At 35.5% G+C, this 19,672-nt stretch overlaps 3 protein-coding genes across 3 annotated transcripts in view; all 3 read left to right on the plus strand.

Moving 5' to 3' along the window:
• LOC104437001 overlaps window positions 1-19,672 on the plus strand; it is an 87,967-nt gene that overhangs the window by 50,233 nt on the left and 18,062 nt on the right. The gene's annotated exons all lie outside the window — the stretch shown is intronic.
• Window positions 485-883, plus strand: LOC120291763. The gene has a single exon (XM_039309490.1). It carries the CDS (start codon window positions 485-487, stop codon window positions 881-883), a length of 399 nt encoding a protein of 132 aa, XP_039165424.1.
• On the plus strand, window positions 13,203-13,808 carry LOC120291764 (disease resistance protein RPV1-like). Its single transcript, XM_039309491.1, has 2 exons — window positions 13,203-13,417; window positions 13,520-13,808. Exons 1-2 carry the CDS (start codon window positions 13,203-13,205, stop codon window positions 13,806-13,808), a joined length of 504 nt encoding a protein of 167 aa, XP_039165425.1.

Below are 19,672 nucleotides of genomic sequence, written 5' to 3' on the forward strand. Positions count from 1 at the left end.
TTACTCTCGCAGTTTATTATATATATGATCGTATAATAAAGCCCTTGAAAATGTCATTTAAATTCATCTTTCGTAAAACAAAAGAGAGAGATTAAAAAAAAATGAAAAGGAAGAGCAGCTATGTGGGCCCTCGACTTCCGCATAAACCATAAAGTTAAAGAAAAGTAAGATTGAAACCTCACGCGGGATTAACGCAAAAAGCCGCTTCCCACTTGCCCGCCACGATCCACCCGCGGTTTTCCTCATCCTCACTCCCACCCCCACCACCCCACCACCACCACCGCGCCACTCTGCTCTGCCGCCACACGCCCCCGTCCTTATCTGTCCACCCTATAAATAAACCCTCCAACCTCATCCTCTTCCCATCGTCTTCCTCATCATCGCCATCCCCTCTCTTCACTGTCTTCACACTCTTGCGCAGACAAGAGACCAGACCAGACCAGACCAGACCAAGATTCCGAGTCATGTCATTCTCGCCGTCCAAATGTTGTTCCATCACAAGCTCAGATCATCCTCCTCCCCGAGCCTCCTCTTCTGCTGCTTCCATGATGGCCACGCCCCCGCCGCCGCCGCCTACCACGAGACCGCCTCCTCGGACTGCGACGATGGTGGCCACCCCCGCAATGTCCACTCGGCGGCCCTGGAGCTGCCGCTGTCGGAGATCCGGTACAGATGCCGCAGCCTCATCGCTCGGATCGGGAGGTGCCGGTGGAGGCCGGGCCACGCTGCGGCGGCCTCCTCGGAGTTCGGATACGACCCGATGAGCTACGCGCTCAACTTCGAGGACGATCGGAGCCGGGAGTCGGACGAGGAGTTCCCAGCAAGGAACTTTTCGGCGAGGCTGCCACTGTCTCCGGATCGGTTGTTGCCGGTGAACTCGTAGCTTGTAGTGGAAGTCCTTTCCTCTGGAAAAAAAAGCATCTTTTATTGATTTGGATCGACAAGTTGGGCTATATCAACAGTCCGTGGAGCAATCCGTAGCGCTTGTACATATTTGTAGAGCTTCGAGATCTAAAATTTATGGAAGATCTGCTTCAATATGTCATCATCTCCATTTCGCTTTCGCTTTTCGTGTGGATTGTTAATCCCCGGTCGAGCATTTTTGCTGATCGGCGTTACCTCATCGAAATGCGAACCTTAAACCAAAAAAAAAAAAAAAATTTGAAAAATTGAAACGTAAACCGACGAGGAGCGAATTTTAGTTTTGGATGAATGGGATTTAACGCTTAGGCCCAGGCCACGACATGGCCTGTTAAGGTGGTTGGCCGTGTCCGTTTTGTGCCTAGGCCGGGTCAGGCCCATGGGTCCTCATGGACCAGCCTAGGCTCAACAAATTTTTATTCAAACTTGAATCGTTAACTCTCTATTGATATTTTTATAATTAAATTAAAAAAAATGAAAATAGAAATTATTAGGGTCATATCAATGTGCATGTTCTTCTAGTTAGAAACTTGTCCAAGCAATTGAAAAAATAAATTCTAAATAAAAATTATTCTCGAGAATGGAATAGTTATCGAACACATCTTTAGTCTGATTTATTTTTTGAATTATATGTTAGCCCGACAAGTTGTTATATTTTTTTTTTGAAAAATCATCAAAGATTTTTTTGGAGCATATATGTATATCTAATAAAATTGATAAGACGTGATTTGATGGTAATATACGCATCAAGAGTGAAAATTTTTAAACAAATGACTATGCTAAAAAATTGTCCATATTAATATATTTTTAGATTTTACTTAATAATTTATCCATAAATTTGATCAACGATGTAACCAAGAAATAGATTTTTTTTTTGGTATTCCTCTTTTAATTTTTTTGTATGGAAATAAATCTAACAATTAAAAAAATCATACCCTTAATATACATGGAAACTTTGTCATTATGGTAACAAAATCGTACATAAAATCAGCAAAGCTAAAGAAAAGGAAAGCAAAATTTGGGGGCCACTACTTATAAATTGCAATCAAATGAATAAAGGTGATTTTGTCTTTTCAATAGCAATAGGTCAAATTTAATCATTTAAGAGGTGGAAATAACGTCACATGTAATTATTTCGTGGTCTCTTGACTTTAACTTAATTACTAAATTGCCCACAAATTGAAGTTAGGGAAAGTAAGACGAAATGTCGAAGGAGGGATTGATTCAAAACACCGCGTCCCCCATTTTGTCCCCATCCTTATCCCATGTCCGCCCTATAAAACCCACCATCTCATCCCCCTCGTCTCCTCTCTCACACGCTCAAATGTTGTTCAATCGCAAGCTCAAATCGTCCTCCCCACGTCTCCTCTTCCGAGACAGAGGCCGCCTCCTCGGACCGTGACAGCTGCAGCAATGGCCACAAAGCGGCCTGGTCACCCTACTCGTGGCTCTAGTCCATGACTCGGGAGCTCTCATTGCTAGAGATCCGATGTAAGCTCCAAAGCCTCATCGCTTGGATCGGGAGTTGTCGGAGGTAGGGCCGTGTTGCGGTGTCGGAGTTCGGGTATGATCTGAAGAGCTACTATGCACTCAACTTCCAGGGCAATTGGGACCGGGAGTCGAACAAGGAAACCCCAGCGAGGCTGTTGGTGTCTCCAGATAAGTTGCTGCCGGTGAAGTTGCCAAGGGAATCGTAGTATGAAGTTGAAGTTTTCTTCTTTAAAAAGATATTTTTGACTTTGGATTATCACAGCCCTTGGAGCGATTCACATTAACTGTACATATTGTAAATTTTTAAATATCAAATTTATGGAAAATTTACTTCGATCATCATCGTCTTTTTGTCTAGAGTGTTTCGTGTTCTAGCATTTTTGCTAATCAGTATTGTGTTAATGAAATGCAAATGCAAAGTGAAATTTGTCTTGGATGAATGAATTTATGCGGGTGCAACTTCCTTTCTTGTGGATAGGGATCAATAGTGGGCTGTGCTGATCAAGCATGCTTGAGCCCATGCCAGGGCATGGCCCGTTAGATGGTGGGCCATGTCCTGCTTTGTGCCTAGGCTCGGTTAGGCCCATGGGCCTATCTAGGCCCAACAATTTTTTTGTTCGGCCCATGCCCAAGCATGGCCCTGTAGGTGATGGGCCATGTTGCCTTTTTTTTTTCTTAGTCCTGGTCAAGCCCATGGGCCCTAATGAGCCTACCTAGGTCTGTCCAACAATTTTTCATTTAGGTTTGGCCTTGGAGGTCGAGTCCAGTGGTTGGGCCCATGTGATTGGAAGGAATTACAGTGCGAATGTCCCATGCGATGGGTGTGAAATTTCTGGTTTACTTTTGTTGATTATTTATACACATGAAGAAGAAGACTTATTTGATTAGAAAATATAAATCATTGTGTCCTTAGTTATCATGCCATGATAAATGTAGTCTTAATGTGAATATAGACCGAAATAAAAGTTATGGCATTGGGCCAGATAAAATTTCTCGTACCCAAGAGGGAGAGAAAGGACCCAATAGAGAAAGGTATGGGGGAAATTGTTATCTCTGAAGTGATCAACATCTTGATTTGACGGTGGTGAGCGCTTAAATAGTCATGATCCAAACTGTTAATAGGACTTGTAAAAATAGGTCACAGACTTATTTCTTAACCAATATTTGATTGCTGAGTTGTTATATTGATTACTTATATTTAGTAACAGGTCATAAATCAGTCTAGAATGGTAAGGTCTAAAAAAATATGGGCATTAAATAAGTGCATTACTTATTTAGACCTAATTCACCTCTATGATTATCTCTTCACTCCCACGTTCTCACTCAATCTCACACTCGCTCACTTCGTGCTCTCACCTTAGTTTAAGTATGAGTTTTTCTAGACTGAATTAAATATATAAGTTTTTTTGCAAAATGGGTTGAATTGAATATGAGTTGAGTCGAGTATATGTCCCTATATTTTTATTGATGGAAATGGGTAAAAAAAAAAAAAAAAAAAAAACAGTTTAAAGAGATTAATTTAGGTCGGATCAATTTTCAGTTCGACTTGACCCATCTATTTGACGTACATTTTTTATTAACTTAATATTGACCACTTCAAATTTTCTTAAACATATAAACGTTACCATCAATTACTTCAAAAATTTCAAAACTAAAATAATTTTTATTAGATTTATGGCAAACAATACACATGCATCCTTATGTATTTTGGGAAAATTACTAAAAAAATCCCAAACCTATTATATGGATGTGAATTCAATCATATTTTTTAATTGTGCCGATTTAGTTTTAAACTTTTTGACAATTTACCAATATAGTATTTTGGCTAATTTTGGCTGAAAATCGCTAAAGTGGTGTGGATCATCTTATATGACATGACCTAGGACAACTGGTGCTAATGTGGACAATTTTTATAATTTTTTTTTTTTTTTTTTGTTTTTTTTTTTTTGGGGCTGTGGCCAGCAAGGACTTGACAATTCTCATTGGCCAATAAGTGAGGGCTTGCAAGCCATCATCGACATCTAATTAGGGTCGTGGCCCTTGTTCTAGCCTTTGTTGGCCATCGCCCAATACTAGCCACTAGCAAAAAGAAAAAAAAAAGGAAAAAAGAAAAATATTTTTTTAAAAAATTGTTCATGTTAGTATTGTCACAGTATATAGGATGACAAACATTAACTCATCACATCAGCAATGTCTATTCAAAATTGGTCGAAATGACTACAATGTAAAAATCATCAAAAGATTTAGGACTATATTGATGTAATTGAAAAGTTTACTACTAAACTAACCACCATATGGTAGGTATGGGATTCTTTTGGGTAATTTCCTCTGTATTTGGCAATTAAGATCAAATGCCAATATTTCAAGTTCTTTTAAAAAAATATTGGTGTGATTGAGAGTTTCGGATTATTTAGTAATTATCTGTCTTTTAGCTCTTATCTATGAGTTTATTGTTATTAAAAACTTGACAGTTTTCTAACGTTAGAATTCAAGTTCTCTGCATCAAATCACTTAGGAGGAATTTGCCACATCAATATATTAAGCAAATTTAGTTGGCGAAATATGTTTAGCATTTGATAATGAAAAGAATAAGAAAAGTCGTTGGACCATTTACGGGATTGATTTGGTCGATGATCCAAAGAGTTATAATGATGCTAAGTCTAGACCAAATGCTCATATTTGGACAATGGCAATGGATGTTGAGATTAGGGATGAGCATGATTTTAGAGGAGAATAAGGAATTAGAGAACCGGAGGGAACCGTGCTAATTCTAGGTTCTGGTGAGACTCCGTTCGATTCTGAGTTCCATATTATTTTGAACCTACATTATGTGGTTTGATTCCTAGGTAGGAATCGAATTGAGTCAAACTGGACTGGGAATTAAGAATCAAAGAATTGGATTGAGAACCTACTAAACCCTAAGATAGGAATTGGCATATCCAAACATGGTGAGGCATGGATGTAGTGAATGAAAAGAAACCCTTCCCCTCCGAGGGTGACTCCTTCTCCTTGGCTTTTTCTCAGTGAACGATTTTGTGATTATGTTATAAAAGGCGGTTTACACACACACACACACACACACACACACACACACACACACACACACATATATATATATATATATATAGAGAGAGAGAGAGAGAGAGAGAGAGAGAGAGAGAGAGAGAGTTCCTTTGATAGGAGAGTTTGAAAAACTTATTTCAGAGTCTCTTCATTGTTGTCGGATGCCGCTCGCCATCAATAAACGTTCGTCTCCGATTCACAAGAGCATAGAATGTTACCCTTTCTTCCTCCGTCTTGTTCTTTTTTTTTTTTTTGGGCTATGAGTCTCATCGGCACTAGTTTCAATCGCTAGCAATCATTGAAGCTACATCCTAAAGTTAATCGCCAAGCCACGTTTTCCATTGGCCTTGCTAATCAAGTAATGCTTATGTTCTGAAAGGTTCCATTTCCAGTTAGGAGTGACTGAGACTTTGAATCCTTTGTGGAGATAGAAACATGATCTATTTGAGTTTGCTTTCCTAATTTCAAACATTTGATGTTAGTTTAGACTGAACTTAGGCTGAAATTTGAGTTTGAAATGCCTAAAATCTTTTTTTCAATCTTATTTGGTAAAAATGTTTGAATCAAATTGTGTAGATTCGTATCTAATCTTAAATTGTTTTGAAAGCATATGGGGCGTTCTTTACACAATAGACATTATTCATTAGTTGTTAAGTATGACTTTAGCCATCGCTTCATTACTGAACCTACATGTGAACAAGTCTTTTTGTTTTTCTCGTTCTTTGCAAAATCTTACAGTATTCCATTGTGTCTGATGATAATTGTGTCATCTGAAATCACTAGTATAAGCTTCCATTTCCGATGATATCTATGAGTGAGATTTTTGCGTTGTTAATATTTCATATTCTTCGTGTATCTAGATATGAGTTGTGATTTGTATATTGTAATAGTAAATAGTGGTCATTAGATATGATAATTGGCTGAAGTCGTTTAAGTAAGAATACAAGTAGAACCTAGATAGATTGTGGAATTGATCCTAAAACTTGTGAGAGGGCAGGTTTAAGGCTCCAAGATATGTAAGGTAGGTTCTAGGTTCTAAAAATTGAGGAATCAGTTCCAACAGGTTGGAGGTTCCAAGTAAAACCTAAACTAACCATGGAACCACTCAACTCTAATTGAGATAAACTTTATTAAGCAAGATAGTACATGGTCATTAGCTAGTCTTCCTCCTAACACTATAATTATAGGTTCTAAATGTGTGTTAACGACAAAGTTAAAACCGTATGGTATATACATATTTGTAAGTTTAAGGTTGAAATGGCCATCATATATGTGATTAGTACCAATATTTAAGGATCCATTGGATGTAGCCTACTCTACATTTGTATTACATACAAGTTTGAAATTTTTGTAGTCAATTGTGATCTACCGAAATGTTAGCACTGAGGTTATATTTTCAGTGCACGTTACTTTGCAACTAGTAGGGCCACAATTTTTAATGGAAAAATTCCATCTCAAAATGTGCATTGTTTTATTTGCCATAAAGTAGGATCAAACTAATCTGAACAAGCGGTGGATCGAAAATGGTGGTTGCGAATGCTCTTGATGGATTTACCTTTGTTAATGTGGAAGTCGGGCTACTTATGAGCTATGGTTATGCTCTAAAGCTCTCACTCAGCTGGGATAAGTGCATGATTTATAACGCATTGCCCACAAAATGATTGATTTTTAGACAACATTTTCCTAAAAATGATCGCTTGTGTCGCTTAAAACAATTAGTTGATGAAATATATTTTCATTATCGACAACAACTTATGTCTAAACATTTTCATTGACAATAAAGGTAATTTCGTTCATTCATTTCTATAAATGATATAAGTGAATATTTTTAGAAAAAAATCTCCAAATTATTTATTTTTCGTGAAACCAATGAAGCCGAAATAATTCTAAGATCAAGGTTTCTCCTATCAACTACTACATTTGGCTTCACCACATATCCTTATGGTTCATACATCGTATTGGAAGTCAATGTTTGTGTTGTAATAATTCCTCCTTTGAAAAATAGTGAGAGATTGTTTTGGGTTTCTTTTAGGGAAAATGATACAAATAGTCCATAAACTTTGGCTCAATATACAATTTGGTTTATGAACTTTTAATATGTTCAATATAACCCCTGAACTTTAGCCCAATGTGCAATATAGTCCATAAACTTTTGGTACATGTTCAATATATTTCATAAATTATATAATAATATTCAATGTAGCCCCTGGTCTTAAATTAATGGAATAACTATATTCAACATTTTCATACAATTCAAGTAATGTATTGATTATGTACTAAAAGTTCAGGAACTATATTGAACAAATTAAAAGTTCAATGACCACATTGAATAAATTAAAACTTCAAGGCCAAAATTGCTCACTAGTTATCTTGTCTTTTAATTCTTATCCATCAGTTAGATTATTACTTTTTAAAACTTAACATTCATCTAACTTAGATTTCAAATATCATCAATGAATAGATGCGTCCAATATTACATGTGTCGTTTCCTTTGTCTACTTATCCAGGGGCATCTTCTAGAAAAGACGGGAACAAAGAGATCATCAACATTTCTCTATCCCATGTTCCTTCTTCTCCTCCTCGTCTCTCTCATGGTTTCTCTAAATTGACGGTCTCTTCAAGGCTTGAATCGTATTCATCCTTTGCTTGTCACATGGACTAAGCGAGCAAAATTAGAGAGTCTAGGCATCGTATCTAGGGTTAAGATTTCCATTGGATTCGACTGAATTGGATCGTGAATCCTATTGAATAAATCACTATCTTTAAGGCAATAATTGATATGCCTTAGTCCGAAAATGCCATCTCTTGTTTTAATCCCTACATGTATTGGGTTCACCTAATTAGGCCAGGTCTGACATCTTAGGTGGGCTTATCAATAACAAATGGGTTTTTTCATTATAAACATACCGAACTAGATACCTCTTATAATGTCATTTGCTCAAACGAATATGATTGGCAATATTCTAAGCAACATTTGAATTTGCACAATCTTAAATTCGTAAGTTTTATCACGTAAGTACAATGAATTGTGTTTAAAAATTGTTTTTTTAATCACTTCGTGTTGATTCCTTAGACACAAAGATAAAGGATTTCTTAGGCCCGTCGCTATCGCTGGTGAGTTGTGACGCAAATTTGATAGCACCGACTGAACAATGTAGATCCCTTTGAATGAACTTTGCCCACCACAATGACGTTCCTTTTTTTTCCTTTTCTTTTTGAGGTAACCGAGGATCCGCCTAAGATCCCTTCAAGGTCACACTGCTCGCTAGTGCCCGGTGGCACCGTCATACGTCGTCATGGCCTCCCATTTAAGACATGTATTGACAACACAAGAATTCGAATCCTTGACCTTATTGAAGAAGAGAAAACGCCCAACCAACACAGCTGTCCACCGGTGGGTACATTGACGTTCCTTTTTCTTAGTACATAAAGAAGAAAAGGACAAATTGCTGAGACGAGAAAATGGACTTTTAAAAAGATTGTTGATTCAGAAACCATTTAGTGGCAAAAAGCAAAAAGGGCTTTTGAGCACAAGGATATCTTATCTATCAATCAAAATTCGTAAAATCACACATTTTTCCTATGGCTTCCTGTGACTATAGATGACTGTTGGAGCGAATCAACGGAGGTCATGAACTCTATGGTTACGCGTCTCTTTTTATGAAAGTCAGTACTCGCGATGGAGACGAGCCCCGCCACCATGACCATAAAGGTTTTAGCCCTCGCATGACCCTAGATAATAAATATGATTTTACAAATAATTATTTTTGAAAGTAGTTTTCATGAAAAGTATTTTTAAGCAATAACATTTTCATTAGAAGTAACTATAAAATCAAGTTCACTTACGGCCTGTTTTGTTAAAAAAAAAAAAAAAAAAAACCGTTAGTAGTTTATTGGAATCTGTTTTTGCAAAAACACGATTGGTAGGAAACTTTTCTATAGAAATTGGAACTAAACAATACAAGTTTGGTTTAATTTTCAATAATATATCCTGTTCTCAGTATATCAGATTTTTATATTGTGAGACTTTAGTCTCTTCATATACTATTTGTGTCTATTAATAAGAGCAATGAAAAAAATATCTCACTAATCAAAAAGAATCTTTTAACCATCCTTTCTGGATGATCATGTTAGCAAGTGGGAAATTACTGAAGCCACATAACAATTTATTTGTCTTCTTGGCAAATTAAAGGGAATTAATATACCCATCGTTATTATTTAATAGCATTAGAATTTCTTAGCTAAATTGTCTTACATTATAAAGGACAATGAAAAGAAAATCTTGAATAGGAAATTTCTCTGAAGCTTGCTGGAGCTACGGATTGAAAAGAATAAGAAAAGAAAATTTTGAACAGGAAATTTCTTGGAAGCTTCCTAGAGCTATGGATTGCAAAGAAAATCTTGAATAGAAAATTTCTTTGAAGCTTCATGGAGCAATGAATTGAAAAGAATAAAGAACAATGAGAAAAAAAAATCTTGAACAAGAAATTTCTTTGAAACTTCCTGGAGCAATGGATTGAAAAGAATAATCCCTTTAGCATTGGAAAAAGCTTTAACTTTTAAAAAAGTCACGGAAATGTCCAAAGTGAATGAATATGAAAAGAAGGGAGTTAAAGAAAAGCATGAGCCGCTTTTTTAGACGAGAACGAAAATGGTGAAAAGGGAAAACGTGTATTTTATTCTTGAAGCCAAAAAGTGAAAATGTTTTTCTGTATTCTCGTTTGAAAATTCTCTAAATCATTCAAATAATAGTGAGGATGAAAATTCAAAGAATTTTCTCAAATCAATTTTAGTTTCAGTGGGTGTAATTGCAACGAGCAAATATATGATAACTTTTTGAAACTCATATGCATCGGCGTAGAGGATTGCCACTTGAAAGCACATCAAATACACTACAAATTTAATAAATTGATTAAGTTTAGGCTTTTGGAATGTGTGCAAATGGCTCCAACTCAAACTTGTTTTCATGATATTTGAACGTATGATTCTAATTTCTAAAATGAACCTACAATTTTTGTGAACGTAATTAGTATGAGACCTAAAATACATTTAACTTTCGTATCACAATTTGTATTATTTGACAAATCATATATCTCTCAATTATTATTTGAGCATTTGGGTCAAAAAGAATAATTTTTTTATTAGAGAGATGTACAAATATATTTAGTTTTTCTTTTAGATTCTAATTTCCAACCCACCTAGGAACACAATCATTTGGAGGTCCACAAGAAGTGTAAATGCTCTCACTTTTTTTTTCTCTTCTCCTGTTGATAAAAAAGCAGGACTAAGGCTCCTTTTTGGTCATCAAAGTGGGTGAGTGAAAAAAAAGCAAGTCACAAGGCAATGGACCCATGCCTTACTCAGCTCATCTTTTTCCTGCGAAACTTCCATCATTGTTGATTCCATTCATCTTTAGAAAATCTTCAGTTGCACACTTTTGTTTCGCACCACTTTGCACTTGATCGTCATAGAATGTGCTATTATGATGTTTTCGTACTTAACTACCCTATGTGCCATAATGTCGTAACATTACAATAGGTATACCATAAAAGTTTTCCTCATCTTTCGCACTTCATTACGATCCAATAGCTTTAAACACAACAATTTTATCAATGTCAATATACTGACAAATAGTTAAAAAATGTGGGGACCTTATGAGATTCACGTAATTTGATCTTTCTAAATGCATACTCAAGAGGCACTCAAGAGGAGAGAGAGAGAGAGAGAGAGAGAGAGAGAGGAGTTTCCTATGAAAGTGGCATAGCATTTCCTTTGATAAAGGGGTTGTAGGAACTCTCCAAGAAAGACATTGAAAAGACATTGAAAAGACATTGAAAATGGCATATCATTTACTTTGATAAAGGGGTTGTAGGAACTCTCCAAGAAAGACATTAAAGACATTGAAAATTTTGGAGTTTCCTATGAAAGTGGCATAGCATTTACTTTGATAAAGGGGTTGTAGGAACTCTCCAAGAAAGACATTGAAAAATTAAGAGTTTCCTATGAAAGTGGCATAGCATTTACTTTGATAAAGGGGTTGTAGGAACTCTCCAAGAAAGACATTGAAAAATTAAGAGTTTCCTATGAAAGTGGCATAGCATTTACTTTGATAAAGGGGTTGTAGGAACTCTCCAAGAAAGACATTAAAAATTTCACCCATTGAAAAGGTTTCTCATGGTGATGGTACAATATTTGTTAAGCTGTGATTCATATATAAATATATTTCTCTATATACACACATATTATGCAACTTGATCGTGAAGAAATTGAATTGAATAGATAAATCAGCTTAACATTTTCAAAATGACTAGATGATAAAAAGAGTGTAAAATACTCCTATTAACGTTTTCCTACTAAAAATTGCCACCATATCTTTCTCTAGCATCTATTTCCACTTGACCACAGAAAAAAGCAAAAAATAAAAAAGAGAAAGTAAAACGGGATGACTAAATAAATGTTTGATTGTGGAGTATTCATTGGCCAAGAATTTCTAATGCGACTCAAAGGATATAGAGCATAAAAATTTATTAATATAAGGAGAGGGATAAAAGTGCCGTGAGGGAGGAGTGATGGCTACATAATTTTTAGATATATGACGTGGTATGGAGAAATTTAATTTGACAAAATTATTTTTGGGAGAGATTTATCTAGTGATTTACTATTTTAGAGCAATCTCCTTAATGAAAAGCAGATTGCTGATTGAAAATAATAAACTTTCCCTATTTGAATAAAAATCGTCACACGGACATTTATTTTCAACAAAATCTGATTTAATCCGACGATTGATATGTTTTCGTCATTAAATCACATAACTTAGCACTGGGAGCATGTGACTGTTGCTCGTCAGTTTTTTTTTTCTATTTTTATTGTTAATAGAAAAAGCAAGTCAAAGTCAAGCCTTGCCTTGCTGGAGAGCATTGCGTGTGAGCGTGTCCGCGTCGCTCATCCCACGCACCTTCTGCGCGGTGCTACGGAAATTACGCCTGCAATAATTGTCCTTTCCCTGCAGCATGCATCGCAGCCGTTCAATTAGCATAAAGAGTCCTGGACCGTTGGATGGCCAGAACTTAGCATCATTCAAGCACGCATATAAAAGACGGTTGCGTGTGGGTAATCCAACGTAGAAGGTGAGAATCGGTGGAGATCGCAGCAGTGTGTGGATTGTGTTGTTTAAGCACTCCTCAGGTAATCGGTGACTACTTGCTCTTCTCCTCTTCTCTCTTTCTTGTTTTTATTTCCATTTTCTTTTGATGACTTGTATGAGAGCTTTTGTTTTTGTTTGAATGTAGCTCTCAATTGAGTTCTGAGAGACATTTCTGCAATTCCTACATCTAGGATTCCATACTCCTCTTCTTTTGAGGCTCCACTCCATCTCTCTCGAGATGATCAGAAAAGAGCCTCCTCATTCAGAAGATCTGCTATACAGAGCGTCTTCGTCGTCGACCTCTCCACACGTAGGTGATGATGGTGGAACCAGAAGGCTAAAAGAAGAAAGTGAATACGAAGTGTTCTTGAGCTTTAGAGGGGAAGACACTCGCAAAGGCTTCACCGGTCACCTCTATACTAGCCTTGTTGATGCAGGAATTTGCGTGTATATAGACAACAATGAGCTCCGAGTTGGTGACGAGATTGGTCCGGAGCTTCTCCGCAGTATCACGCAGTCTAAGATTTCGATCCCAATTATATCTGCGGATTACGCTTCCAGCAAATGGTGCCTTCAAGAGCTGATGTTGAAGTGCAGGAGGAGAAGCGGAGAGCAAGTGGTGTTGCCCATATTTTACAAAGTGGAACCCTCACAGGTGCGACATCTCAAGGGGAGATTTGGAGATGCTGTTAATGCACATAATAAGAAGTTGGACCAAATGGTTGTGAAGGAATGGGAAGATGCACTTAAAGAAGTTAGTTTCTTGAAAGGATGGGAATCGGAGAAAATTGATGATGGGTACATTATTCTCCACCCAATAATTTGTTCAGCTTTTCATAAATAGATCTAACTTGAAAAGGCATATAAACAATATTGAAATTTTATATTGTTGTTTGACAGGCATGAAGCAGTATTAGTCAAAAGGATCGTTAGAAGAGTTATGAGTGAGCTAAAAAGACTTTTTCACCTAAGTGTTCCCAAACAGTTGGTGGGAACTGATGATCGTGTGGAACAGATTATGAGCGAGATAGATGTTAATTTCAATGGTACACAAATCATTGGAATTTATGGAATGGGCGGTATCGGTAAGACAACTCTTGCAAAGGTGTTATACAACAAGCTATCTAGCCATTTTGAGAAACGTAGCTTTGTGGCAAATATTCGAGAAAACTCAGCACAAGGGTATTGAATGCCTACAAAAGCAGCTCATTTCTGATGTAATAGGAAGCTCGTGGGGGGTGTCTAATGTTGATGACGGAATCCATGTACTCAAATCTCGATGTACAAGTAAGAAAGTCATCACTCTTTTAGATGATATAGATGATAATACTCATTTGGATGCTTTGGTTGGAGACGGTATTTCCTTTAAGGCAGGAAGTATAGTCATCATCACAACTAGAGATAAGAGTATTCTTGACAAGGCAAGGGCTAGATACATGTATAAACTCAACGAGTTGCCTTCGAATCAATCATTGATCTTATTTAGTAGACACGCATTTCGAAACGATTTTCCTCCGAGTGGTTATGAGGATTTCTCTTATGATATCGTATTTATTACTGGAGGCCTTCCTCTAGCACTTGAAGTTATAGGTTCATTCTTATGTGGAAAGACAAAGGATGCATGGAAAGATACATCAAAGAAATTGAAGAAAATTCCTGATGAGAAAGTGCAAAAGAGGTTGAGGATAAGTTATGAAGCATTAGAATATGAAGACCAACAGATTTTTTTGGATATTGCATGTTTTTTCATTGGATCACCTAAACAAAATCCAACTTATATGTGGGATGCCTGTGGTTTTTACCCGGGGAAAGGGCTTGAAGTATTAAGTCTTATGTCCCTAATTAAAATTGGCGAATATGGCGAGCTAATGATGCATGATCAACTGAGAGATCTTGGAAGGGAAATTGTTCGCTTAGAAAATAAAAGCCAGCCTGGAGAACGTAGTCGGTTATGGATTGAGGAGGAAGCCAAACGTGTGCTTGAGAGCAACAAGGTAAGAATTTCCGCTATTTGTCTTAGAGTTAGTGAATGTTGAGTCCATCTTCTCTTCTTTTCTTTTTTCCTTTTTGAGATGAAAATTGATGCGCCAAATTTGGGGCAGTTATTAGCAGAAGAGCTGATCCGGTTAATTGTTTTCTTGCCTTATTTTAAGACATAATTGAACAACAGTTTCTTGGTAGTTGATATAGGATATATCTCTTTTTTTTCATCTCTTTTTTTTTTTGTCGAAATGAACAAAAGATATATATAAAATTTTGTTGAGGACACTCTCCTTTCAAAACATCAATGCAACAATAAAATTGCAAAACCATAGTGTTTGACAGGGCACTTTCCGAGAAAACATGACATCTATGAGTTGTTGGGCCATGCTTTTTCCACATATACGTTTGATGCACATTTTTGAAGATTGGGTTTTCTTATAATTTCTTGTGAGGTCTTTTCTTCTTCTTATTCTTTTAACTGAATATTGACTTCTTATGTGTCATTTGCTATGATAAATTAGACCTCCATTCATATGTGATGACTAGCTCACTTTTCTTCTTTTTTTAAGTTGGGTTAAGTACAGATTTAGTAAATGTTATTGTTTGTGTGATTTGGTCATCTCTCTATTCGTTTTTTCCTTAATGTAGTCTTTTTCCTTTCACAATCGGTGCAATCGAATCATTTGTTGTCAACCTTTAGTTAACGCTGTCAGTTTGCTATTATCGCTTCTGTATTTGTATGTGATATATGTGCAACCAAGCAATATAACCCTATAAACATATATTATTTTTGTTCTATAGACTTTACATAATATTGAATAATTTTCTTCCATGAATTTGCTAATACATTTTTTTTTTATATTTTTATAACTTTGGATAATTTTTCTATTAATCCCCGATAACATGTATTTGTCAAATCTGGGCTTTCTTGTTATAATAATTATTACTGCACGGTTCAACTCTTACGGAGCATCGTATTTAGCAAAGATTTAGTTAATCTTTATATCATCATTCATTAAATATGGGCTATCATGTTATATATCTTTTTCGTTGATTTTTTATTTCTCAAGTATTAGCTACCATGTTATAATATAAATTTTAACATCGATCAACTCATAATGAGCATTTTATAGCACATATTTAGTACATTTATATTATATATTTGTTAAATATGAGCTATCATGTTACATAATTTTTTTTTATCTATTGTTAATATAATCTGCTTATGAAATACAAGAATATATACTCATAATGAGTATCCATAGAACTTTTTAATCATAATAACCATAACTTTTATGCATTTTGTTATACTTATTGTAGAAATATATGTAATCATGTAAAAGATCCATCTAAACATATGTTCTTTTTCCTTCTATGGTAAAATTTTTATTACATTCATTTATTTGTAAAGCATGTTAAACAATTATTTTGTGATGATGGTATTTCTTAGTCACAATGGGTATCTATACACGTTCTCACTCATAACGTTGGTCTCTACATTGCATCATACTTGTCGTTGAAATTTATGCATCCATGTAAAAAATTCCTCTAAACATGTACTATTTTCTCTTCTGACGGAGAATTTGATTATATAATTTATTTCTAAAGCACGTAATATAAATTTTTTGTGATGATGGATATCTTTTTTATTGATCTTGTAATATTGTTTATTTGTGAAATATGAGTCCAATCTGATATTGATTTGTAATTTGACAAGTATGCTTTTGATATTATTTATTTATCAAACATGAGCCTGTTGCACATAATACAAGATAAATTCACAAATTGTTCCCGTTGCTACAAAATATATATGCTATGTTATTTTGTTGAGGACTACGGATTAAAATAAGACATTAGAAGAAAAAAATATTTTAATGGTTTTCTAACACTCAAAATACTTTTAACTTCTGTTGTGCACTCTAGTCTTAAGATCTCAATCTTCCCTATTCTTCTCAAATTCATGAATCTGCAAATTAGAGAGGTAGTAAACAACTTACACTAACAACTTGTATGATAAGGCTGCAATATAATCGCTATTACGCTATAATGTAATAAAGCTATAGTAGCTGTATGTCGATTGGTTTAAGTTGCATAATAGTTATTACCTGGTTTTGTTTCATGAACAACTTGTGTGATATGAAGGAATATGTCTATTCGAACTTATGCTTTCAAAACGAGGTGTTTATTAATGCAAACATAAAGGTAGTGAATAGATGTTAACTAATATCAATAAGAGCAAAGAAAGAAAGGGACCAAACATTAGGTCTGTACCATAAAAAAGTCATCTAGAAACTATACTGCTCAAAATGCAAAGAGAAATTCGGTCTGGACATATTGGCTGCGTTTGTTTGCAAGTTGTTTATGTTCTCAGGAACAAAAATTTCTGTTTTTTGTTTTTTTGTTCCTGAGAACAAAAAAGGAACAGAAACGCGTTTTGGTGTGTTTTTGTTCCAAAATTGTTTTTTTGTTCCCAGAAACACATCTGGAACATAAACAAGAAACAAAAAAGTTGTTTCTTGTTTCGAAACAAAATTTAGAAACATTTTTTTATTTTCTTCTTCTTTTTCTTCTCTCTTTTTCTTCTTTTTTTCTTTCTTTTTCTTCTTTCGCCGGTCGCCGGTCGCCGGCCTCGGCCATGGCCGGCGACCGGCCGACGAGGGCCGGCGACCTCGCCGGCCATGGCGAGGCCGACCTCGCGCGGCCGGGCGAGCTCGATCTCGCCCGGATCCGACGAGGCCAAGCTCGCCCAACCAAGGCGGGCGACCGACCCCTGGCTACGGCGAGGCTCGGCCTCGCCGGGGCCAGCGAGCCTCGTCGTGGCCGGGCGAGGTCGCCGGCCCTCGTCGGCGATCGCCGGCCATGGCCGGAGCCGCGGCGACCGGCCAAAAGAACAAAAAAAAAAAAAAAAAAAAAAAAAAAAAAAGAAAATAGAAAAATAAAATAAAAATATTAAAAAATAAAAGAAATAAAAAAATTATACAAATTTACCAAATGTGTTTCTGTTTATTTTTATTCCCGAACAAGTTTACCAAACGCGTTTTTTGTTTAAAAATTGTTCCCCTAACAGAAACTTTTCTATTTCTGTTTCTTGGAACAGTTTTTAAAAACGCAAACGTTACCGAACGCACCCATTACTTCCTAGAGAGGCACTATTTACTAATATGTGAATGATGTACTAAATTTTCAAGCCATATTTCTAAGAGAAATATCTTTTCATCCAATAGTAAGTAAATGGAACTAATCGATGAAATTCTTCTACCTTGAATTCGAGAAAGGAGAGAATCCTAAATAGAATAACAAACGAACTCTATAAAAAATAGAGGTTAACGTATTATATAAAAAGTGATGCATATTTAAATGGATTATTTTGAATGGAGGTGTTCATTTATGAGAATATGGATAAAAGTCTTATAAACAGATGTACTATTTTGATGGAATATATAAAACATTAACCATAAACATTAAAAAGAATAGTGATTATTAACCAAAACCATTCATAATAATAATAATAAAAGTATTGAAGAATAGTGATTATAGTAAAAATTGAGGCTTCAGACTCTTCATATACTCTTAGCGTCTATTAATAAGAGCAATGAAAAAAAATTATCTCACTCATCAAAAAGAAAATTTAACCAATCCTTTCTGGATGATCATGTTTAGCATGTGGGAATTACTGAAGTCGCATAACAATTTGTTTGTCTTCTTGGCTAATTAAAGAGAATTCGTATACATAGCATTAAAATTTCTTAACTAACTTGTCTTACATTCAAAAAAAAAAAAACTTGTCTTACATTGCAAAGGACAATGAAAAGAAAATCTTTAATAGGAAATTTCTTTGAAGCTTTCTGGAGCTATGGATTGAAAAGAATAATAAAAGAAAATCTTCAATAAGAAATTTCTTTGAATCTTCCTGGAGCTATGGATTGAAAAATAATAAAGGACAATGAAAAGAAAATCTCGAATAGAAAATTTCTTTGAAGCTTCCTGGAGCTACAGATTGAAAAGAAAAAAAGGACAATGAGAAGAAAATCTTGAACAAGGAATTTCTTTGAAGCTTCCTGGAGCTATGGATTGAAAAGAATAATCCTCTTAGAATTGGAAAAAGCTTTAACCTTACGGAAATGCCCCAGTAAATGATAAATTTGTGTCCAAAGTGAATGAATATGAAAAGGAGAGAGTTAAAATAAAAGCATCCTGTGGGGAGCCACTTTTTAGACGAGAACGAAAATGGCAAAAACAGAAACAAGTATTTTATACTTGAAGCCAAAAAGTGAAAATGATTTTCTGTATTTTCGTTTGAAAATTCTATAAATCATTCAAATGATAGAGAGGATGAAAATTCGAAGAATTTTGTCAAATGAATTTTAGTTTCAATGGGTGCAATTGCAATGAGAGCAAAGATATGATAACTTTTTGAAACTCAATAACTTGGCATAGCGGATCACCACTTGAAGGCAATGAAATATGCTGCAAATTTAATAAACTGGCTAAGTTTAAGCTTTTGGATTGTGCGCAAATGGCTCCAACTCAAAGTCATTTTCTTGATATTTGAACGTATGATTCTAATTTCTAAAATCAACCTATAATTTTTGCAAATGTAATTAGTATGAGACCTAATATACATTTAACTTTCTTATCACCATCTGTATTATTTGACAAATAATATATCTCTCAATTATTATTTGATCATTTGGGTCAAAAAGAATAATTTTTTTTTTAGGAAGATGTGCAAATATATTTGGTTTTCTTTTAGATTCCAATTTCCAACCCACCTAAGAACACAATCATTTGGAGGTCCACAAGAAGTGTAAATGCTCTCACTTTATTGTTTTTGTTCTCCTGTTGATAAAAAAAAAAGAAGCAGGATTAAGGCTAATTTTTGGTCATCAAAGTGGGTGAGGAAAAAAAAAAAAAGCAAGTCACTAGGCTACGGACCCATGTCTTACTCAGCTCATCTTTTTTGTGCGAAACTTCCATCATCGTTTTTTTTGGTGAAATAAACTTCCATCATCGTTGATTCCATTCATCTTTAGAAAATCTTCAGTTGCACACTTTTGCTTCACACCACTT

Source organism: Eucalyptus grandis, chromosome 3, assembly GCF_016545825.1.
Source record: "Eucalyptus grandis isolate ANBG69807.140 chromosome 3, ASM1654582v1, whole genome shotgun sequence".
Taxonomy (NCBI): Eukaryota; Viridiplantae; Streptophyta; class Magnoliopsida; order Myrtales; family Myrtaceae; genus Eucalyptus; species Eucalyptus grandis.

Bases quoted from the DNA above. Each gene is read 5' to 3' on its own strand.
- LOC120291763 (XM_039309490.1), top strand. From the start codon at position 485: ATGTTGTTCCATCACAAGCTCAGATCATCCTCCTCCCCGAGCCTCCTC.
- LOC120291764 (XM_039309491.1), top strand. From the start codon at position 13,203: ATGTTGAAGTGCAGGAGGAGAAGCGGAGAGCAAGTGGTGTTGCCCATA. The intron at 13,418-13,519 runs GTACATTATTCT...GTTGTTTGACAG, and splicing joins TCGGAGAAAATTGATGATGG to GCATGAAGCAGTATTAGTCA.